Source organism: Nesoenas mayeri (assembly GCF_963082525.1).
Source record: "Nesoenas mayeri genome assembly, chromosome: 8".
In the NCBI taxonomy this organism is placed as follows: Eukaryota; Metazoa; Chordata; class Aves; order Columbiformes; family Columbidae; genus Nesoenas; species Nesoenas mayeri.
The window spans coordinates 19,682,276-19,705,766 of NC_137554.1; the positions used below are offsets into that span (position 1 = coordinate 19,682,276).

The 23,491-nt window shown below is 49.9% G+C and overlaps 2 protein-coding genes across 7 annotated transcripts in view; one reads left to right on the plus strand and one right to left on the minus strand.

Annotated features, from left to right (window-relative positions):
- The window catches only part of PACS2 (phosphofurin acidic cluster sorting protein 2), a 100,478-nt gene extending 89,349 nt beyond the window's left edge, over positions 1–11,129 (minus strand). For all 6 annotated transcript variants that reach the window (XR_013922406.1, XM_080348425.1, XM_080348424.1 and 3 more), the window contains exon 1: positions 10,978–11,129. Coding sequence is in view for 5 of the 6 variants with exons in the window: in XM_080348425.1 (XP_080204551.1) it covers positions 10,978–11,108 (131 nt within the window). In the remaining variant the exon portion in view is untranslated. The remainder of the gene's footprint in view (positions 1–10,977) is intronic.
- Positions 11,130–11,421: 292 nt separating this feature from the next.
- Positions 11,422–19,495, plus strand: SEC22B (SEC22 homolog B, vesicle trafficking protein). The gene is made up of 5 exons (XM_080348942.1): positions 11,422–11,663; positions 11,993–12,102; positions 16,466–16,626; positions 16,964–17,110; positions 17,500–19,495. The coding sequence occupies exons 1-5, from the start codon at positions 11,589–11,591 to the stop codon at positions 17,652–17,654; spliced, it is 648 nt and encodes a 215-aa protein (XP_080205068.1). The 5' UTR covers positions 11,422–11,588; the 3' UTR covers positions 17,655–19,495.
- Positions 19,496–23,491: the final 3,996 nt, after the last annotated feature.

Here is a 23,491-nt window from a genome sequence, read left to right on the forward strand (position 1 = left end):
CAAAGAAAACAGCACTGAAACATCCAAGCTCGTTTTGCTACTGAACCGGATCAGTATGGCATTGGACAGTTTCAGCACCAAACCATGTGCCAGAACTTCCACAGGACACTTACGCAAGATCTACAGGGAAACTTCATGTGTACAGGTCTGAACAGCACTGTGAAACTTACAGATGTAGCTCTGCAAGTCACACTCTTACTATAAAGCCATTAGCAATCAAAGAACCAGAGCACAGATGCCAAGTTCTGAATGGAGCCAGTTGTATTTGTAGGTGTCCCATTAGAAACCGGGAGCACATGTTTGAATTTGCATAAGAATCGGTGTGAAAGATTCGGTTACATCCCCAACAATCTCCAGCAGCTCTGGTTACACTGTCAATTATTGAAGTTAGTGCCTGTCTGACAATCTCCTCGAAAAGAGCCCAGCTCCCAAAACTTTCTTCCCACCAGAGGTCTCCCCATGGAACCCCAAAGAAGGAAAGACCACCCCAACCATCCCTTTCCCTTGACCCACTCAGTAGCTCTGACAACAGAAGCCCCGAGCTGGAGAACACACACAAGGCTTTGGACCACCCAGGGTTTCTAAAACACAAGCTGCTAAACAAGAGGCTGGAATTCTCCTCCCACAGTTCTTAGAAGTCATTTCCCCAGCCTAAAGAGAAGCTCTGCTAAACTAGAAATGTGGTACATACATTGGGAGCAATGCAGAACCACTTGTTGCTTCCACTTGCTGACTTTCCAGCAGCAGCAGATTAAACAGGTTACCTGCTCTGTCCCCATCCCACACGCTCTGCCTGCGCAGCCATTTGGACAATCACGCAGCAGAGCAGAGAATGGATCCAACTGAAACACAACCCACCTCTACTCCCCAAATTCTGCCCTGCTCCTCTTTACCAGGTGAGCTCTCAAACACTTACACTGGCACAAGGCAGGAGGTGGTGGCAAGCTGCAGCCCAAGCAGGCAGGTCACAGAGAGCCACCAGACACATAAGCCTCTGAGGAGCTGGTCAAACCTCACTACAACATCACCTGTGGAGTGTCAGGGCAGCACGCACAGCTCCACAAGTCTCTGAGAAAGGGCTCTTCCGCGAGAGAGCTATTAGCGCTTTGCGGTAACAGGCAAAGGACTGCTAAATACTTGGTGTCGTACCCCCACAGCTACTCACTGCACAGATGGAATGGCAAAAAAGTTGGGAACCCAATGCCGGCTCCCCACAGTTGAGAAATGAGTATTACAATTGCTCTGGTGAGAATGGTGATGCCCCTGTCCCCATTACAAACCACCAAGTTCACACAGTTTAGGCAGCTGTGAAATCAGGACACAAGCGACGAGATGAAATAAATATTCTGCAGGCGTATCTGATGAGCTGGAAAGTTTGCACGATTGTCTTGAGATTAGACCGCACATTACAGACACTCATTTTCAGAACAGCCCCTCCAGAGGCAGTCAGATCTAGCTCGGGCACAGCCTCCAGCTGAAGTGTGCTCTCCCTGAAGAAACTCAAGACGGACTGACCTCAAACGATCCTGCTATATTTGTAAAAATGTGTGTGAGGAGATGTCCTCCAACAGCCCCATGACTTTCATGGGCTTATGAAAGGCAGAGTATGTCTTGTCAAGCTTCCAGCCTGAACAGGGTTAAGAATTACACTGACAGACCTTAAAAGACATGAGAAAGGAATCAGCCTCTTCAGTGTAGAAAACACGACTGCTCTTTTTAAAAGAAAGACCTAAATCCCCAATCTGAGAGCCAAATGCATCCAAAGAGCAGCCATAACTCCAAGCAGGTCCAACATAGCCTCACGAGATATTCACAGATCAACACTTCAAGGTGGTACAAAGCTCTCCAGGCCCTCACTACTTGAGCTTCAGGATGCACTGCAAAATGCCAGGTGGGCAGCGAACTCTCTGCAGTAGAAAGAAGGTTGTGCTCCTTCACTGCTGGCCTTTAGCAGCTGCCAGGACAGCTATGAAACCCAGTGGTGCACTAGCTGGAAGAAGTTCTGTACTACACAAAGAGGAAGGCTGGCTGGGAACAGCCTCAGACATCCTAATTGTGAAACTGCACCCCCATACAAATTAATAGAAGACCACACTGCTGTGTGAAAAGGCAGCCTTGTCCACCTCGCTATGTGTTCCTGCTTCTGATCTAAGCCACCTGCTGCATTTTTTCCTGCATTAGGATGAAGCAGGTGGGCTGAGCGCTGCAAATTGTTTGTCATTCTAGGAGAAGGAGCAGTTTCCTGCAGGTTCCTCTCATGGTACACCCTGGCAGGCAACCAGAAAGGCAATTTCACTGGCATAAAGGCCTTACAAGAGCTGTTTCATGACAATTCACTCCAAAGCTGTGATCTCACCGCTTTAATGAGAGCGCCCAACACTCCAACATGCTCCAAAGGCGCAGGCAGCATCAGCTCCACGTGAAGGACGTGCCCCAGCCCCAGCAGCTGGTCCCTCCAGCCAGCAGCTGCTGTGTGCTCCTGCAGAGTATGAGCCTCGTTGGGCACAAGAGTGTGTCACCAGCTTGTCACAGCAGCACAGACACGGCACGGTGCAGCTGGGGCCCTCAGCACAGATCTCCCCACCACAACGTGCTGCAGTGGGAGCCACGACACATCAGGGATCGCTCACAATGGATGCGGCAATGTGATACTTGTGGGCCTTCGCCTGGTTCTGGGTGTATCTGCATTAACCATGTTCCCCAGGCAGAGATCATCCTCTCAGCAGAAAGGGGATACAGACTTATATAGACTATATATAGATAAGGCTTCCTAAGAATCTCTTGATGGGGTTTATTCTCTGTTCTATATCTAGATCTGGCCTAGTGCCTGTTGGGAAACACATACCAGAGAAGCGTATGTGCACACTCCAGCTCATTTTGGCCATTAATGAGAGCCCTGCACTAGAAACCCTTGAAACACAGGCCAGAACTACATTATGAGCTCCAGGGTCTTCCCATGTTTCCATTTGTAGCCCTCCATGTGTTTCACTGCAGAGGTGAAGATTCCTTTAGAAATCTCTTTCCTGCACATGACATTTACGTACCAGCAGAAAAGAGCATTTCCAAGCCCTCACACTGCAGTGGCTTTGTAGAAAAATAAAGAGTAGGGAAGGATTTTTGAACAGTCAAGCTTAACAGATCAAAGGATCTGATGGAAGGAGACAGTGTCTTTCTTCAGAAGATTTTTAACAGCAAAATAAAGTACTTTACTGAGTGGTAAAACCATATTTCCCTTCACCCTGCACACAGGCACACACTTGATCAGTCTTTACAGCCTCACACCTTCAAACCTCCATCTCTCCCCAGCCCTGGCAACACATACTGGATCACCAGGGGGTTTTGTTTGTTTGCTTCTTTTTAGAACAAAATAAACCACTTCCCCAAGGCCCAAGACAACCTGTAAGCTTGTGCAGGTTTTGTTTAAACAACCGTGTTCTCTCTCCCCTACTCCCTTCCACTGATTTCTTACAAGCTCCAGAGCACACAACTGCCCAAAAAGATGAACGACCAGTAGAGGAGAGTTGTTTTGGTTTTAGACCAAAATAGAGCTGCAGGGGGCAGAAATCCCACACATCTTGAAGCACAAGGGAAAAGATGGCTAAACTACTATTTCCTAGCAAAAGCAAAGCGATTACATTTCTTTATTTCACTTTAATACAGTTTGGACCAACTGCTGCAGAAAACTGGGTGAGTTGATCGAAACCTCCCAGTGTCCCAGTGCTGTTCCCAGCCCAAATGGCACACGCCATCCTTGGGGACACTTCCCAGCACGTTCAAACATCTACAAGACAAACAGTTAACTCTCCAAACCAGCACAGAAGCTATGGATGGGGAGCACAATGCACACAACATCAAAGTTAATATTTTATGCTAGTCTGCCTGCTTACAGGAGAACAAATCCTATTTTCCTTGACAACTCCTCTGAAATAAGATCTGAGCAACCATGAAGATTTCAAACTCTTTTGAAATAATCTGTAAACCAAACATTCTTTCTTTCAATGCAAAAACTCCCAAGAACAGCCACCCTGCATTTCAGGCAGGGATTGCCACAAAGCCCACAGCCTCCAGGAGCTGCATCCAAAACACGGGTGCTGCAAAGGTGCAGCAAACACCGTGCAGCACCCTGAGCCAGGCAAGCAGCACCGCACGTCCTGCCCTGCACACCGCAGCTCCAGTTCATATGCACGAGAGCCTCCATCAAGCAAACAGGCTGCTCCGATTTTTATTTTTGCTGCATCCTTCAAAAATTAGATTGCTTTCCCACTGTAGCTGGGGAGGTTCAACATCAGCATTTGAGCTCCTGAACAAAACCAGTTATTGTCCTGCAAGAAACTGCACTTGAAGCCAGACTGCCTTGCAGACTCACAGCTGTTGGATGAGAAGGAACAAGCAAGGCCACCTCAGAAGCGAGGCACAGCTTGTGGCAAGTGACATGGTCACGCAAAGTGCTGCAGGAAAGGCTGAAGTGGTTCTAGAGGAGGAAACCGCTTCCAGGCACCAGCACAAGAGAGCCCACAAATCTACTTTTCCAAACATAGGGAGCACGTCCCCTCCTCCTTTCCCCAGACTTGGGCTCATCAGGCAGTTTTGCAGACCCTCTAATGCAGTTGCACTGACACACGGAGAGGGTCCACCTGTGCGGTTTTTGAGGAAGCCCTTCTCCAGGGCTGCTGCCTGCTCCATGCCCAGAGCTCTCCAGGCAATTAATTGTTTTAAACAAATGGGCGATTAACAAGGATCCACTCTCTCCTTGTGAAGCTGGCTGCATGCCCTGCAAGCCTCTACAGCACTGTACAGTACTATAATCCAATTAAACCTCATCATGAGAGAAGCTTCACACTATCACATTCAATTAGGTGGTTAAGCCTCTTATCATCTGCACATTAGGATCCATTCGGACTAAAACTCTCTTTTTGAGAGGTGGCATTCTTTGACCAAGAAAGGATACACGGATGTCATGTCTGGAGCCACGGGGACTATACAGCTTAAGAAATGTGTATTGCCAGCTCACAGAGACATAGAAACACAGGAAAAACAAAATACAGTGACCAGTTCCTGCCCACCCACAGTTTCATGTTCTCCGAGGCCCCCCAGTCCCCAATTTCCAGGGAAATGGGATATTTCTGAAGGAGCACAAGGGGCCCGGAAGAATTTCACCCTCTTTAGTAAGTCAACGGAAAAGAGAAGGCTAATGGAGGACCTGGCAATAGAGATTTGTCTGGCAGCTGGCCACCAATTCCATAGGAAATACCCTCCCTAGAAGGTCACCATAATGGTGGCAAAATTTGGCGCAAAAGAATTTTAAAAAGCTGCCAAGATGTGACGCAAATCAAGGTGGTGAGCAGGCCAGCTTCCTGTGCGAGCCCAAAACATGAAGTGCTCTTGGAAAAAGAAAGATTAAGGGTTGCAAGGAACATAATGGCCTCTTGTAACAGCTGAGTAGTTGTTTTTCTTTTCTTGGCAGAAAAGAGGGATGTTTTGTTGCTGGTTGATTAATCTATTATGCAAATCATTTCATAGCTAATTTGATACACCCACAAGCTTGCCACAGAAATCATCTGCAGGCTCAGAGCTGATGAAAAGTGGGAGTATCGACACTTGACAGAGCTTTTATTTCCTGGAGAAGCAGCTGCAGGATCACCTCCTGCCACACAGGGCTGCAGGAGCAGGGGCCAGACCTGCTGGGAAACACATGGAAAAGATCCCTGGAGCACCTTCACTTGGTGGAAGGCAAGAAAAGACGCCCTTTGAAAGAGCAGCCCTTTCCTTCCACTCCCAGTACCCTTCCGCACTGGGTATGTGCAAGGCATCCAGACAAAAACCATGCACAGCCCCATCCAGAGACCTTTTTCTAGCAGCCTTGAGATTTTAAGACTTTTTCAGAACTGTTCTCAACATACACAAGCTTCACCTGATATCAGCCCAGATGACTAAAAATAAGTTTAACTGGAAGTTTGACTTCAACAAACCACTCAGCGTCTGGACAGAATTTTTCTTCCACTGAACACAAGAGCCCAAATTACATTTAGTAGTGTCATACACAGTGACAAACTTGGTAACTGCTGTGGTAGTATTTACAATGGAAGCACTAAGGGATCACTTGATCTTGCCTGAAGTAATGTTATTTTGGTCTTGTTATCTTCCATGAAGATTTTGGAGGAGAAATCAGATCTCCTGGCTCTAAGAATAAAGGGGTTGGTTCTGCCCAGTGCACTTTAGCCCAAGCATTTCTTCTCCATTACTCAGCTGTGAATGCTTTTCCTCATGCACCTCAAATATTCAACATTGCTTTGGCCATTTTTTTAAAGCCTATCCTGTGCGCTCATTTGTATTCAGTTTCCTTCAGTGGTAAAATGTTTGGCATTCTGTGCTATTCAAACAAAGTCAAAACAAAGCCTCCAAATAAGCACTTCTGAAGCATACCTAGTCATCTGAGTAATTAGACATTTTCCTAGTTCCAAATGTACTAAAAATCTACCATCAGCTCGCAACGCATGTGCCAGCAGTTATCTGAACTAACAAGAGTTCTCTCCTAAACACTAATATACCAACAGATCATGAGGTTAAGACACATTTAACTTAACATTTCTCCCTACCTGAATTAATCAGCATTTCTATTTATGTAGGATCACCTGATCATAATCATTACTCTAGCAAGTTGTCCACCTTTCTCTGCCAATACAGCACATAGTTGCCATTGTTCAAGCCAGGCCAGAGCACACCTTCACTAGGCAAGTGGAGCTCCTGTTCCCAGTGTGGGTACGCATCGTCGTATCAAGAGGGAAAGCCTCTCCCCTCCTTTCTGAGTGGAATTAACACTATGCAGGGATGCAAACGTGCAGCTTGCTGGAGTAGCTCCATGCCTCAGCAGTCCTCACTGCGTCCCTCATGGTCACATATCCATGCCATCATCTTTGCATGCTCACAGACTCCTCTGCAAACCACTGCAACTCATTAACCTACAGAAAACCAACAGAGAAAGATCAGAAGCTGGGAGCTGGCACAGGGCGAGGAACAGGCTGCCTGGTGCATGAGCATGATCCACTCAGCTGCTGTGAATCCACAGCCTCACCCCAATCAGTTTCCATTGCCCCTGGGGATGTCCGCACCAGGGCTGGTGTGAAAGTCCATGTGTTGTGAGGACATCCCACAGCTCACTGAGCAGTAACATCCCTGCATCGGCAACCTCCTGTTCCAGTTCAGGGTATGTGTGTGGATTCCCTTCATGTTTCCTCAGCCAGCAGACAAGCTACAGAGGCAAGCTGGCATGTGAAACGCTAAGGCAGCTTTAGAACTGCAGCACCATCTTTTCTCAGGTCTGCTCCACAGCTTTCTTTGTATCTCCAAGGGACACCAGGTCACATCTGCTTCATGTGCAGTTTGGTCTCAATACACTCCACAGTTCAAAACATTTTCAAGTATGTGACAATTAAGGCAGCAGCCTATAACAAAACCCATTCTGAACAGAACCACCAACCATCACCTTCTCTTGCTCCAGCACACCCCCTTCCAGCAAAGCCTTCCCCCCAGGACCACTCTTTCTTTAGACAGCCTCCCCATGCTGTTGTCTCCTCATGGGGCTTCTTCAGGACAGGATGGCATTGCATCCTGCCATTCACACCCATAGCTTCATCAAAAGACTGGAAAGAAGAAAAAAGAACAAAACCCAACCTTCCCCAAGTAATTCTTACTTTTCAGTGCAAGGAAACAGAAGGAAAAGTTTTGACTCTATCACAGTCAAGTGGCAAGAAGACTACTCTCAGTTTTTACAGGTAGTAGGTAGAACTTTACATAATGTAACCTCCCACAAAGGAAAATATTTCAATGAACAGAAGAAAGAAACAGCAGAAAAAGGTAGGCATATCTCCCTTCTGGTATGTAGCAGTTACACCCAGATAGTGAAACAGTTTGAGTCACTTTTCTGGGATGACTAAAAGAAAGTACTTGCATTTCAGAAGAACTACGATAGGTCAAAACCCCCAGGAGCTGCATGTGCTGAAGAAAGAAGTAAGAAAATAATTTATTTGAATGGCAGAAGAGAAATGGAGATGACTGCAAGTGCAAAACTTCACCTACCCTTGTGTTTCACTCAAGCCACACAAATGCAGAACAACACTATAACTCTTCACTATTATTCTTCCTTACGTTTTGAGACAGCCTTTTCACACAAGGGACCTCCATGGACACACTGAGGCAGCCTTCCAGATTTTACTAACACCCCCCCGAAGTTGAATGGGTTTTCAGTAAATCACCTGCCAAAGAAGAGTTTGTTGAAGAGCAGCATTTAGTCCCAGGGCCCAGCTCCCAAGCACCATCTGGGAAGCACACACCACATCCCCAATTCCACAGTGCCTGACCACACACCAAGGCCCACTCTCCTCCACATCCTCCTCCCATGTCCCCACAGATGTCTTCTCAAACAACAATCTCATTTTAAATATTGTTTCCCCTGCAGAAGAGTTTTCATCCCAGGCTCTCTTGCTTTAAAACAAAGAATCTTAGATACTGTTGCACCACAAGAAAAATCATTACAGTATGAACCCAAAATACAGAGGCAACAGTAGAACTTAAAGGTTTTCAAACTCCTGCATTCTCTGATAGAGGTTTGCTGCAAAGCCTGTAATGAAATGCAAAGCATGGACCTGCTGTAGCATCACAAGACACGATGTAAAATGATTAGAAACAGCAGAATCGAGTGTCCAGGCTCTGCAGCCCAGCTGCTGCTTCAGAATTCCCCGCGTGCCCGGCGCCGGCAGCGCAGCACACACCTCACCGCGCGATCACATCAAAAGCGCTGCAGCAGCTGCCACCGCGGCTGCTCGACTCGCTTCTGATTAGCAAATCACACTTTGGCACCCACAGCTACAACCGCAGACCTGCCACACATTGCACCCCGTACGCAGCCCCTGCACGCCTGCCCACCCACGTGGGGCCACAGAAAGACCTGGGCAGCAGGTGCAGCAGCTGCATGTCCGCATACCCCCTCGGGCTTGAGAAGAAAAGGGCACCCAGGAACAGCAAGCAAAGGTGATGGCAACAACAGTGCTCAAAACAGAAGGACCCACTGCTACCCACAAACTCCCTCACACAAAACCTGTGTTCCTATAGAGAGTCCCAATTTCCCCAGTCCTCTCATGGCTGCCTCAGAACACACAATCTGAGCACTTTCACCAGCCCATGCTTCACAGCTTGACTCCAAAATTTCTCCCTCAAGCCCCAGCTCGTCCCTACCTGCCCAGATACCCACAGGCCCTTTGCATCACCTAGATTCCCCCAGGCACCTGGACCAGCTGCCTGCAATCTGCTGCCCAACACAGTTAAAGCACCCAGGACCCACCCTAAACGTCAAGTCTTGTGCAGATGCATTGCCACGCTCTATCACATCAAGGCAGGGCCAGTGTCCTTGCACCACATTTTCTGGTCAACTACAGATTTGCAAACAAGCAGCTATGTTGTGAGGTCGTTTTCAGATCTGCAAGTATCAGCATAAATGATAATGCAGAACTAAAAGTCCTTGACAGCGACAGACATTTGGTTTTTTATTTAACAGGCACTGTTATGAGGTTGGATGAAATGGAAATCCAACTGCCTTCCTGTAGTCAAGGGTGCAATGGAGAGAACAGCTTTTGAAACAGCATTACAAGAAGGCCTCCAGGGTCAACGCAAACAGCACTGGAATCCAGCACAAAAATCAAAAGTGCACCAACTGCTCCTCCAGCTCCTCCCAACTCCTTCTGTAGCAAAGGAACTTCTTGAAGAGGGGCACATTCCCCTGGGTGCTATTCCCCTTCCAAGGCCTCTTGCTGCAGAGAAGAAAGGCTAAACAAGATACAAGTGGAGAAAGCTGCTGCCCAGCACACACTCCAAGGTGCTGCCAGCAGAGATAAGCTGTAATAAACCAAGATTATCTGCAATTGCAGGACCTCGGTTTTTTCTACCCCATACTATCTTCTGGCCCACCATGTTAGACCACTTTGACTGTGGGTAATGTTTAAGCTAAGATAGTTACTACCCCCATGAGCAAGCTGCTAGCCTTCCAAGACAGGGGCATACCCATCAAGTCCAACCTGCTATCTGGATGGTGCAGAAGCCAGAGGGATTTGGGGGGTTTGTAAAGCTTGCAAAGCTGTACATTCCTGCGAGGTCAGGCCGATGACTCTGTTCCCTTTTTACTCCCTTGCTGTGTCCTCATTAAAAAAATAAAAAGAGAAAGAGGATCTCGTCAAAGATTCATCTTCCATGTTTTTAAATCCTCAAAGGTGTTCTGTTAAAGCCAAACTTGAAAAGCACACATTTTATAAGAACAAAAAAGGATCCCTCCAATGCAGCCTAAAAGAAGCAGAGGCAGGGATGCTACTGTGTGTTTATGTGCACACACCAGTGGCCGGGAAAGGTTAGGGACTGGGAAGGGGTGAAAAAACAGAGAGAAACTGACCAGGAGAAACTGACGCCCACCTCAAAGCAGGTGATGTGGGGCATTTAGCAGGCAAAGCCCCGCCGGCAGGACACCCCGCACCAGATGGTGGGGAACGGGGAGCACAACCCGCTGTAAAAAGAAGCAGGACACCCCAAATCCTGACACCAACACACACCCCATGCCAAGCTTTTGGAGGGCACATGGTAATCCCCTCAAAGACTTGGTGCAGAGGGCAGCACCCACTCCCTTTTGAGGGTTGGAGGGCGCCTTCGCACGGTCCTTGCACCCCCCCATCCAGCCCAACATCCCCTGCAGGGTACTGGGAGCCCTGCCCATCACTGCGGAAAGAATGATGGGGGGACACCCCAAAATGGGGGAAAGGGACCCTAAAACTGAAGGGAAGACCGCAAAGCTAAGGGGAAAGTGGGGTGAAGAAGCAGCCCCTGGGACCTGGCGGCCGGGGTCAGGCCTCCCAACCCTGGGACCCGCGGGGACCCGAGCCCAACCGCCAGGCCCCGGGGTCTGGCCCCGCTGGAGGGGACGGGGCCGCCCGCCGTTACCTGGGCACGCAGCTCGGGCTGGAACCGTCGATCTCCCAGGTCGCGAAGAGGTTCATGGGCACGGGGCGCCCCAGGGCCCCGGCACCGCCCGGGAAGCTCAGGCGGCTCCGCTCCGCCGCCGCCGCCGCCATAGCTGCCGGCCTGGCGCGCGCCCACCGGGCCGCCGCCGCCGCCTGCACTGCCGCCCCGCCCCGGCGGGGGGGATCACGTGTGGCGGGGGGGTGGGGGGGCGCGGCGGGGCTGGGCTACAGCAGCGTGCGGGGCGGAGCCAGGGGATTGGGCGGGGCTAAAGTTTGAGGGGTGCGGTTTTATTGTGGGCGGTACTACAGTGCGGGGGGCGTGGTCATGTCGAGGGGGCGTGGTCATGTCGAGGGGGCGTGGCCAGGAAGGGGACGCAGCCGCGCCTGTTTCTGCTGCTCCTTCGCCGCCTTCGGCCCCTCAGTGATGGGTCGTGTTGCCGCCCGGGCGGTTTATTGCTTCGCGGCCGGAAGCGCCCGTACTGCTGGAGGCTGTTGGGCCGGATGTTCTGGTGGCAGCTTCCGGCCAGCTCCGTGGCAGGGGCGGGCGGCTGACGGGGCCAGGCGGCTGACGGGCCGCAGCGGAGCGCGGAGATGGTGCTGCTCACTATGATCGCCCGTGTGGCGGACGGGCTGCCGCTCGCCGCCTCCATGCAGGAGGACGAGCAGGTGGGGCCGCGCGCGCTCAGGGGGCGCGCAGAGGGGGGGCCCGGCCCAGTGTGTCCGTGGGGGGCGGCCCAGCCAGGCCCTCGCACCCTTTCCTCACAAACCCTCTCCACACAAACTCCCTCCTCACAGGCCAGGCGGCTCCTACATAAGCTTTGCCCACCCAGTGGTGGCGGGTGTGGAGACGGCTCTGTGCAGCTCCTCCTCGACTTGAGCCCCGGCCTCCCCGGAACCCCCCTGCCTGCCCGGCCCCCCCCCGAGCCCCCCTACCTGCCCGCAGGGAGTGTTTCTCCGGCAGCAGCCGCGCACAACAGCCTGTCCTCTCTTCTCAGTCAGGCCGCGATCTGCAGCAGTACCAGAGCCAAGCGAAGCAGCTGTTCCGCAAGCTGAACGAGCAGTCCCCCACCAGGTGTACGCTGGAGGCAGGAGCCATGGCTTTCCAGTGAGTATCTGGATGGGTGATGTGCGAACGGGCCGTGGAAATAAACTAAGGTGCTTTTGGGTTGGGGTGAGGATTAGTTAGAAATTGGGCTGCCTGAGAGAGGGTGAGTTATTCAGCTGTCAGCCCTGCTGCGGACGTGTAACAGCTGCTCGAAAGGGAGAGCATGTGCGTTGTTACTTCTTGGCACTGGTGCCTGGCACTTCTTTTCCAGTGAGGTTCATAGTTCTGCTTTTGCTGAAGACAATGCAAGTTCTTTTCCCTGTAAGGTTTTCCTATTTGTTTGCGCCCTCTAAGATACCGTTAGTGCTTCCTGAGTTTTGTGGTTTTTAAAAAGAGATGTCCTCAGTAAAAACACTCTGGCACTACCACTGTGAGCTCCTCTGGCACAAGATTTTCCTCTCTCTGTGTCCCATGAGCACATACTTTTTTGTGCACTAGCTTTGTGTATTATAAGCACATGGAACATCTCTCATTTTCTTTTTATTTTATTATTTCCTCAGTACCTGACAAACTGTTTTCTCTCATCTTGTAGATTCAGTCTTATTGTTGCCAAATATGTTGGGTGTGTTTAACTCGCTTCCTAAACTATTTGGAAACTCTCAACTTAAAAGCACTTTTAGCTTTTTCCAGTAGCATGCTAACAGAGGAACTTGTATATAAAATAATGAAAACTCACAGAGGGTGCAGGTCAGACACCCTAACTCCCTAACCAATAGCAAGGGAACTGGAAAGGCAAGTCAAGGGAGGAAGAACTGACAGTCAGTGAAAGGCAGGAGCGTAAGCTTATGTTTGAGAAAAGGAAATGCTTCTTTACATGACATGTGATTTCCTAGCAGAGTAATGCCTGAGAACTTAATCAAGCCTAAGATCTTGTCAAGAGTCAGGATTATGCTATTGGTAGAAATAACTGTGTTAGAGGTTTCTGAGTTCAGCTGCTATGTGAGATCACCAAGGCAGAGTTGTGCAATTTTGCCAGTGATGTGCCAAGTTTTCCCAGGCTTGGCCCTGGTGCTGCGCTGCCAGCAGTGGGGTCCCTCCTGATTCCCCAGCCCTGGTGACCAGGCATATGTTTCTGGTGGTGTGAGTGGGAGATGGCCTTGGATGCAGGGCAAGGATTGCTTAAGGTCTCTCCTTCTAAAACAAGAGCCCTTTAGCAAATCTCCTGCCCAGTCCTTTTCTTCAGAGATTCAGTGAAAAGCAAAGACATGAACAGGGTTTTTTTGGAAGGGCTGTGTTTGGCAAAAGCCGTGATGTTTTGAGGGCAACTTCTCTTGTGGTTGGCTTATGTATCATAACAGTGATGAGTTGTTTTAAGCTTTTTTTTTTTTTTTTTTCGTCTTGGCTTCTGGTTGCTTTTGATAGGGAGTTATAGTGGTCAGAGGATGACTCTGATTAAAGTAGTCTGGCCATCCCTATCTCCTGTTTGGGTGTTGGTGCTAGAGTTAACTGCAGAGTGGTACTCTGCATCATCATCTTTCTGGAAGTTAAAACTTTATAGAATTTTAAATCTCTGCTTTTAAAAGTTTGTGTAGCACTACAGTGAGGTAACTGTACTGGCAGTGAAGCTTTGGGTTAGGGTCCGTGTAGATCCTTGTAAATCCCTTCTTGTGTTGCTTTCACAGCACAAGCACAGCAATGTCTGGGGCGGTTGTGCCACTTACAGGGCCCGGGAGACTGTAGCCTCTTAATGGTGGCTGTAATGTCACTGGTTCTGACAAGGTGGGAGGACTCGGGCAGGCTTATGTTTTGACAGCTGTCTTGGAGAAACAGGCAGGTTACCTGATGGACAGATAGGCGGGGGAAGGAGTGTTTCTCCTTCTGTGTTGAGTTAGTCCCTAGACAAGTTCCACAGGAATTGACAGTTGCTCCTGCACAGCACTCAAGTGCTACCTCTGCCTCTTTTAAGGTGGGACATGAAGGCAGGACCTATACAAAAAGAACACTTTCAGATTAGAAAAGTCCTGTGATAACAGTACAGGAAGAGGAGGCAATGGGAGAGTTTGAGATTTAGTCTAAAATAATGCTGACTGATGGCCATGCTGTTTGTTAACTCAGCACATCTGTTTTTTCTGCCACATCGGAGTTCTGACTGCTGAGGGGCAGCACAAACCAGGACGGAGCATTTTGTGGTGTGAGAGTTACAAGCATGGCTAAGGATATTGCTGAACTTGCTGAGTGGTGTTGAATGCTTTTAGCTTGATCGATTCAGAGATGAGTCTAGTCTTGCTGAAGTGTGAAGCTTAAACTGCAACCGCTGAAGTGATTTCTGTCAAACGTGATGTTTACACTTAAAGTTGTGTCACCCTTTCAGTGGCAGCACTCGGTGCACATGGCTGTTCAGGTACAGAAGCACTGATGGAGCCTGCGTTGCTCACAGTGAGTGACTGACCTTTGGCTGGTGAATGGCTGAATTGGCTGTTACCTGTCATGTTGAAAACAACCTTTGGCCTTTGCCACTCTTAATAGGATAAAGCTCTGCTCTCTCAAAATGATGCAAGATACTTATAAGAAACCTGCTGTCTACACTCAGTATGTGGAAATCTGGAGTGCAGAAGTTAGCAGTGACAAACGGCAACGTCTGGTCTGCCCCTTGTGTGCTGCCAAGCAGTCAGTGTGGAGTGTAAAACTGAGAAGCCCCACTGTGCAGGAACTCTGCGCTGCTGTTGAACTGAGGCTGACAAAATCATCTCTATCTGGGTCAGAATGAGGTGTGCTTGCTCTCATTGATGCTGACAGATCAGCTTTAAATCCAACATGTCCAATGTCACATCAGGAGAAAAGCAGGTGAGAAATACAGCTGGAGAGCTCCAAGCAGGACCAGCTGGCCCAAGCAGAGACAACAGAGCTGTACTGATGGGGATGTTCCTTGGGCTGCTCTCATCCTGAGTGTGCTGCTCTGGCTCTCGGGGAATACTGCCAGAATTCCTGTCTGACATGAGTTTTACTTATTTCAAAAGACTTTTTCAAATACTGCTGATCATGACAGTGGCTAAATTAAGATATGGGTGATGATTTGTAGAAGCTCCAAGTTGTCAAGCAGGTCTCCAAGGGTAAGGGAAGAACAGAGGCATGATGTACTGCTGCAGGATTAATCTTACACACTGGTGCAGTCCAAACTGAGGGACATACAAAAGAATAAAAGCATTAGCTTCTGGGGATGCACTCATGGAATGGATTATAGTAACTGGAGTTTCTTGCTTCTGGTTGGGGTGGATTAGTTGTTATTTGAAGGCTGGTGGGATTTGCACGCATGCCATATAGAGGCAGGAGAAGTGGATACTCCAGAGCCCAGAAAATAAGTTGAGGCTGGTTAATTCAAAGGACTTAGACCTGTTGAGGTATCTGGAAAAACAGTGTGAAGGGAAAGTCATTTTGTAAGCCTCATGTGGCTATTAACAAAATTTTAAGCTACCTATTTAACTACAGTGCCCTTGAGACTGGATCAATTCTTTAATACACTGTTAATCTTTATGCTAACTAGACTGCTACATAATGGCATTATGCAGAAAGTCAAAGGAAAGCAACATAAAAGCAGCATTTAAATTCCACCCTGAATAATATAGATAAACATTCAAAAATGTATGCAAGGCTATCTACTGTCTCCACTCTCCCTTGGTTTTGGTGGAAATATTGTTGCCTTTGTTTTCCTATTGGCCAAATGAGGAGGAAAATGTAGTTTGGAAAGTGCAGCAGGAGGCAGTTGAAGTGAAGCCTAAATAAGCTCAAGATTGGTTCTGTCTTATTCCTTATTTCAGTAGGCTTTTAAGCTGAGTTATAATGAAAGGCCCCTGTTCTCAGTGCTGACAGGGGCACTGGAGCTCACACTGGAACAAGGTCAGCACTAAGCCTCTGTGAGGAAACATAAATTAGATCCAATGTGGATGGGGTGGTGGGAGGGGGAGAACAGAGACCTCCCTGCGCCTTCAGCTGCAGAACAAACCAAACAGCATTGCAAAGCAAGAGCGGCTCCTGTTTCAACATACGTTTTGGAACTCCTGCCATGGCAGCCGAAGAGCTGGTAGTGCAATCATACTTACCCATGGCAAATTCCAAAATTACAAGTCTTCTGTTACTGGTATTTTGTTAAACTAGTGATATTCACAGGCCAACCTTTGTTCCAGTTAAATCAAAGTTCAGGGCTGTTGGGACAGGTATAGAGTCCGAGGCTACAAGAACATTTATTTTAGGTAAAGAAAACTAAGCCATTACTTTGTAGAAAGGTTTGTACCTCAGTCAGACATGGCAGACTGGAATTCCCTGTACCCAGTTCTCATTGCCTCCTAGGAATAAAGGTATGCAGGGTGATGTGTGATAAGATGGGTGCAAAATTGATTAATCAATGCTCTGTCTACTGTTCTTCTAGCTACATCATTGAGAAAGGAGTGTGTTATCTGGTCCTCTGTGAAGCTACATTCCCCAAGAAACTGGCCTTTGCGTATCTGGAAGACTTACATTCAGAGTTTGATGAGCAGCATGGCAAGAAGGTGCCAACAGTCTCCAGGCCCTATTCCTTCATTGAATTTGGTGAGGTCCTTCTCCTTGTGCCTAGTTAGGAAACTTCTTGCTGGGGAAGGAGCAGCAACCACAGGATCCTCTCTAGCTTTGCCTGTGGAGTTCACAGTTCAGCCTCTTCTTGGCACTAGAGAAATGGGTGTTTTGAGCAGGAGAATAGAACAAGAGAAGTGGTAAGGAAATGGTAAATGTCCTTCGATTCATATTTCCTGCTTTAAGTCTCTTGGCCTCACTCCAGTGAGTATTTACGTGCAGCCTGCTGGCTGTCTCAGCAGTGCTCCTACTCCTTTGTCAGCCTGGCTGCTCTGTGTGAGGTGAGGTTCCCTCTGATTGCCCCCTCTCATTCCAGATACCTACATCCAGAAAACCAAGAAGCTCTACATTGATAGTCGGGCGAGGAGGAACCTGGGCTCCATCAACACAGAGCTGCAAGATGTGCAGAGGATTATGGTGGCCAACATTGAGGAAGTCTTACAGCGAGGAGAAGCACTTTCAGGTACAGGGAACGGCTGATACTTGGCCTGTGGTTCCTTGTGCCCTCTGTCAGTTGGGTGGGTAGAGCACACTGGAGGGAAAGGCTTATGAATCCCTGAGCCTCCTGAGAAAAACAATGGACTTGGTGGGTGTTTCAGTTGGATCAGTTGCCTCCTGAAGCACCTGGCAGTTAGTGGTGCTTTTAGGCGAGACCAGCATCTCGCCAGCTTGGGCGGCTCTCGCCCCAGCAAGACAAGCACTAGGGCACTGCAGATAGGCACAGGGCGTGCTGCCCTGTGAAACTGCTGCGCTTCCAGCTGCTCCGAAAAGACTTGCACAGTTAATGTAACATTTGGAGAACGTCTGGCTGGGTTAACCTTGATTAACTTCTCTCCCCTTTTCCTTTAACAGCTCTTGATTCCAAGGCCAACAACTTGTCCAGTTTGTCCAAGAAATACCGTCAGGACGCAAAATACCTGAACATGCGTTCTACTTACGCCAAACTTGCGGCCGTAGCTGTGTTTTTTATCATGCTGATTGTCTATGTGAGATTCTGGTGGCTGTGAGCCAGCTGCCATCGTGCAAGAGGGAAAGTCGGTAGCCTGGCAGGTGTATGTGTGCAGGACACTGTTCACGGGGGATGTGCATTAGAATCCACACAGGATCATCACCTTCACAGGAGTGTCCTGAAATTGTTAGGTGGCACCTGACTACTACACCTCTCAGTGAAGCCTAACAATAGGTGTAAAGGCTTGTTGACTACAGGCTTTTCCTCTGAGGCAGTTTGCACTAGGGAACCGCACAGTTTGGCCTCCCACAGTTCTGCCCCCCTCCCGGGGCACGCTCTGGAACAGTCAATCAGGGCGGTTTAGCGTAATCACGTTGTATGTCCTCCTGTTGAGTAGCTCTAGTGGGAACTGGACTCTAATGAACATTCCTTGTCTTGGCAACATTTGCTTTTTTAGAATCTGGGTCTGCAGTTATTTTTCTTTTTTTTTTTAAAGACAAGACACCCCTGTTTGAAGGCAGATACTGCACTGTACATATAATAGCTTTCACCTCTGTCAGAATAGCTATTGTTGAGTTTTCTGTGTCTGACATCTTGGCTCATTACACTTTCAATTGCTTTAGGAAGAAATGGTTGTTAAATTATGCCTTAAAATACATTCTGTCTAATACTAGGAGGGGTAATGAAAGGCTTCTGTGTTACTGATTCCTACAAAATTAAACTACAGGTTTCTAAGTGTCCACTTTCCTGACAGTTGTGTATGACAGTATGTTTCCATGTGAAGAGGATGGTGTAATTCAAGTGCTGTGGGAGCGGGCACAGTGCAAACTGTGTCAGCACACTCTATTTTTCCCTTCTATCTGCAGATTCGCTACATTATTTCCTTGCCTTTTGTAACTATGCTTTCCTTCCAAAAGTACCAAAACTGCCAGCATTTTATCTCTGGGAGGCTTGTTTTCTTTCTCCCTCTTTCCCTCACTGAGAACAACCAAAAAAACCAAAACTCTGAATGTTGTTGTGAAGAAAAGGCAGTGTTTCCTTAAAGAACACTTTACATGAAGGATTCAAAAGGATTACTTTACAACGGTGGAATCCTTTGGAAACACCACCTTTTTTTCCCTGTGGTCACCCTCTCCCTACCTCACTTGGGAAGTTGAAACTGTAGGTGAAGAAAAACTCATTATGGGGCAGTAGTATACAGCTTCTTATTTCTTATGGGCCAATCTTCATATTTCCAGTGTAATGTGATGGTTTTATTTTTAATTTTTTTTTTTTTGGTCCACCTGTGCTAAGAATAACATTTTACCAGTCAGCTTTTGTTTTTATTTAAAAAAAGGAGAAAAAAGAAACCCCACAGCTCAGGCACTCTTCTGCACTCAGTGTCTGCCACTCAGGAGGAAGCAGGCAGTGTCAAAGAAGGAAGTTTCAGGACTCTCCAGCACCTTTTACAAGCAAATAATCTTGTGCAGTTCTGGAAGTATAAACTGTGACCTGGAAGTGTTTCCTACTACTGGGTAGGGAACGAGGAGCTGTTGTCCTGCCGGGAACGCTCTCCAGCTCCATACCACGTTGGACTGGCAGGGAAGCCATTCGCACTGGTCCACCAACAAACGTAGTAAATCTGAGCTGCCACATCGTCTAAAATCGTCTGTTTCTGCATGATGCCTCTAAGTGTTATTTTGTAGATTGCTTTATTATTATAATTATTTTTAATCCTTTAAAGTGGTGTCCCTAGCAGGTGAATGTCTCGGTGACATAGGTCTGTGTAATGTAGGTGCTGAAAAGGGAGCAGACACCGACCATACGTGGATTGTGACTGAGGGGAATGTCATTTCTGCAGTGAAGTGCAGCTCAGTGAGCAGTTGCCTCCTGCAGCCCCAGCATCAGCAGTGAAATAAATGCTTCTGAAAAATCTCTTCAGTGTGGAGTTTTTTGTCTTGTTTCTGAGATTGCGGAGGATGCTTGCTTTCCTTCCAGGAACGCAAAAGGGTAAAGGCCCCGTAGCTGAAGCCACCTAGGATAAGGGCTCCTTTCTGGAAGAAGAATTAGCTGAAAAACATGATCTTAGCCATTTTCTGGCAGAGAAACTGTACCTTGGTTATAGCAGGGGTCTCCTTCCCTGCTGGCGTGTGTCTGCTGGCTGGATATGGGCAGGCATCACTTCAGCATGGGCAGATTTTTATAGTTTTGTGGTGATGCTTTTCACGTGGGGCACATGAAGCAGAATAAACTGGGTGTGAGGTGTGTGTCCCCTGTGGTGTGTGTGTCAGTGTTAACAGAACATGGAGCTGTGAAATCCACTTGCCTAAAGAGGCAGGTAAGGAACACTCCTGCAGGCCAGCATGAGGCTCCAGGGAGCACTTCATGAGCATCTCTCTGGATGTGGTAAAAATAGTGAGCTCCTTTTCATCCCTTGCACAGGGCAGGGGTGCTGCTGATGCTCTGTGCAAAGGGGGTGTAGGCTGAGGGTTTTGCTGGGGGTTATCAGCACCCCCCCAAAGCAGCTGAACGTGAGGTTAGTTACTTGTGTCCCGCTGCTCAGAGAGGAGAAGCCATGGCTGGTTTCTCTGTGTCTGAGGCTCCTATGGGCTCAGGGACGTGGCTCCCTGCCATGGTGTGGGGCAGTAGGTGCAGCCCTCGGTGTGTAGGTGACATGGTGTGTGGTCGCTGCTCAGTCGTGGGTCACGGTGCTACACAACGGGTGCTGGCAGAGGCCCAGAGCTGGGCCCGCAGCTGCTGCCTGCAGATGGCAGTGCCTGCCTGGAGCTGGTGAACGGCACAGAGCTGTGCCTGCTGCTGGAGAGGCAAAGGGGGCTCCTCCTGAGGGCACCCCCACCTCGTTGCACTGTTCTGGCCTCCCCAAAGACCTGCAGCCTCGCTGTGCCTGTGCTGTGTCCCCATGAACCCAGGGATCTGTGTGGAAAGGCTCCCAGATCATGCCCCACAAGGCTGTCCCGCCTGCCCCATCCTGTCATACAGCTGCAGTGCTGCCACTGAGCAGGACGGCGACACTTCCCAGCAGTTACCTCCTACCCAATGCCCATCCCTTTTTTGTTCCCAAGAGGATGGGACCAAACACTTTGCAGCAGTGCCCAATGACAGGATGAGAGGCAACGGGCACAGACTGAAGCAGAGGAGGTTCCATTTGAATATGAGGAAAAACTTCTTTACTTTGAGGGCGGCAGAGCCTAGAACAGGCTGCCAGGGAGGTTGTGAAGTCTCCTTCTCTGGAGACATTGAAAATGCACTTGGATGTGATCCTGTGCGGTCTGTTATAGGTGAACCTGCTTTAGCAGGTGGATTGGACTAGATGGTCTCCAGAGGTCCCTTCCAGCCCTAACTATCCTCTGATTCCTGAGCTGCTTCTCTGCCCCCAGAGGTTCAGGAGCAGCCTCTGCCAGCTGGATTCCCCCACCAAGCATCCCCCTGGTTCCCGTGCCTGGTCCCTTCAACCTGGCAGATGCCAAGAGCTTCCTTCCCACACCAAATGCATATAGAGCAAAGGGTACCTGGTAGCACCACAAAGTCCTGGCACCTCTGCAGCACCTGAGCTCCCTATCCTGGAGGGTGTGAGGGACAGAGCCAGGCTCTCCTTGACCTCACAGCACTCCATTGCTGCTGGGAAACCATTGGTTTGGGATACAGGCAGAGAGCAACAGGGTGCAAAGGAAAAGGGGATGGGAGCTGCTTTGCTCATTGTGTGAGCACCAACATGACAATCCTCATTACAAGCATGATCTTTCAGAAAAGCCATCGGTGGTGGCTGCACTTGCTGCTGCCACTGCTCAGCTCAGGTCTGGGCACCCCTGGGTGTCCCTGTGTCCGTGCGGTGCTGTTGGGGATGGTGACTGCTGGAGGGACCATGCATGGCTGTGCATGGGCCATCACAGGGCTGTGCTGGGTGGCTTACACTGCCAGGCATGCCAGTGCTGGATCACGTTTATTTTGCCTGAACATCTGAAAGCGAAGCAGTGAGAGCAGACAGGCAGAGCTGGTTCCTGGACGCTGCCAAACCTGCCATGGGTGGGGCGCAGCACTGTGGGGAGGAAGAGAAGGGCAGGACAGCAAAGGCTGGCAAGGTACTCTGGCCAGGGTCTCAAAAATAAACACAGTCCCACCTGGCAGAGGACATGGCAATGCTCTGTACTGTCACTGCTCTGGGGAGCAGCTGCTCTGGCACCACAGGGTTTTGGTTTCTATGTTTACTTGGACACCAGCTGCTTCCCTTGCTTTGAACCAGCTCCTCTGACTCACAAACCTCTCTTTTGGGCAGATTTTGAGAAAAAAACCACTTTCAGCGTATTTCTCCTCGGGACCCTGGGAAAGTTTGACCCTCAGTGGTTTCTGGCAGCTGTTTTGCCATGAGTGAACATCCCAGTGGTGCAGAGGGCCATGCCAGCATCCCTGCAGCAGGGCAAGCATCTGCCAGGGGAACCTGATGCCAGATAACTGCCTGGGCAGCAATGGCCAGGGTGGCAGGGCTTGGGGTTCAGCCTCCGAGCGCTCTTGTCCTTGTCCTCCTCCCCTCGCGGGCTGCTGTGTGGTCACGCCAGCTCCGTCTCTCTGGGGGGCTCTCCATCCCGCTGGGGCCAGGGAAGGATGCCCCACAGAGCTGGGCTGGGGGGCTCAGAAGGTTACTCACCCCCTTTTGTGGTTTGCTCTGCTGCATCACTGCCAAGGTGACCTTTTCGGTAGGAGGATATTGATTTTATGCTGCCCAAAAGTGAAGGCTTTTCAGGTGGCAGGGACAGCCTTCTTGCACAGGCCTGAGTCAGCACTGCAGGCTGTCCCAGTGCACCCTTGAATCATCCCGTCACCTCCATCTGGGTGACACAGTTGGGCTGGTCCCCAGCCCCAAGAACTCATCAAGCCCCAGGGCAGGATGCGAGGCATCTACCTGGCCCCTGGCAGCCTCCTCTCTCCATTCATCGCCCAGACCTGAGCCCTTTGGGGGTTCCTGGGGGTCCAGCTGTTCTCAAGCCCCCACAGTCAGCACTGGGAGAGGTGGGAAACAACCTCCCCTCTGTGGATGCTCTACCTGTGCTTCCCGCACACCCAGCTGCCCAGGCATGTCCCCAGCTCTGCTTCCTCTGGGACAGATGTGCCACCTCCCCACCAGCCTGTTCCCTTCTCCCTGGCTTGGGCACTGTTTGGGTCCCCTGTGGTTGCAGGGGTACCCCAGGCTTTGCTGGGGGCTGTGCCTGCAGCACCGAGCCCCACAGCACCCCACATGGCTGCTCCTGGCTGGCTGCAGTCACAGACTGAGCTCACAAACCCACTGGAGGGGGCAAAACAGAAGTTGGAGAGCCCCCACTCCCTGTGCACACCCCAGCAGGGCTGCCAGACCCCTGCCACAGGGCCTTCTCGGGGCTGAGGGCTGTAGGGAGGGCCCACAGTGACTTTGAATCATGGCTCAGAAAAAGCCCTGTGACGGAGCCCCAGCACTCTGCAGAGAGAAGACATACCTGCTTCCTCTGGTATTGCCTTTTAAAAATTTTGGTCCCCCCAGCCTCCCACCAGTAGCACCCTGGCCCTGCGGGTGCTGCCCAGGTGCCCCCAGCCGCCCCAGCACGCCCTGCTCTCCCGGCACGCCGCCCGCACTCTCTGGAAATGGGACTCCCCAGCCGTGTCATGGCACAGCACCCAGAGCGGAAAGTGCCACCACCGGGACCCCCCAAAATGGCAACAGACATGGGATTTGCATAGAGAAGCAGAACTAAATGTGCTTGCTGGAGTCATGGTGACCCCAGCTCCTCTGCACCAGGACCTGCGTGGGGACCTGCGTGGGTCCCTGCAGTGCTGGAGCTCGCACAGCCTGGTGTGTGTGGTTCCTCGGGATCTTGCCTGGAGCTGCGTGTCCCCCATCCATGGTCATCAGCCTGTGGCAGCTGTGAT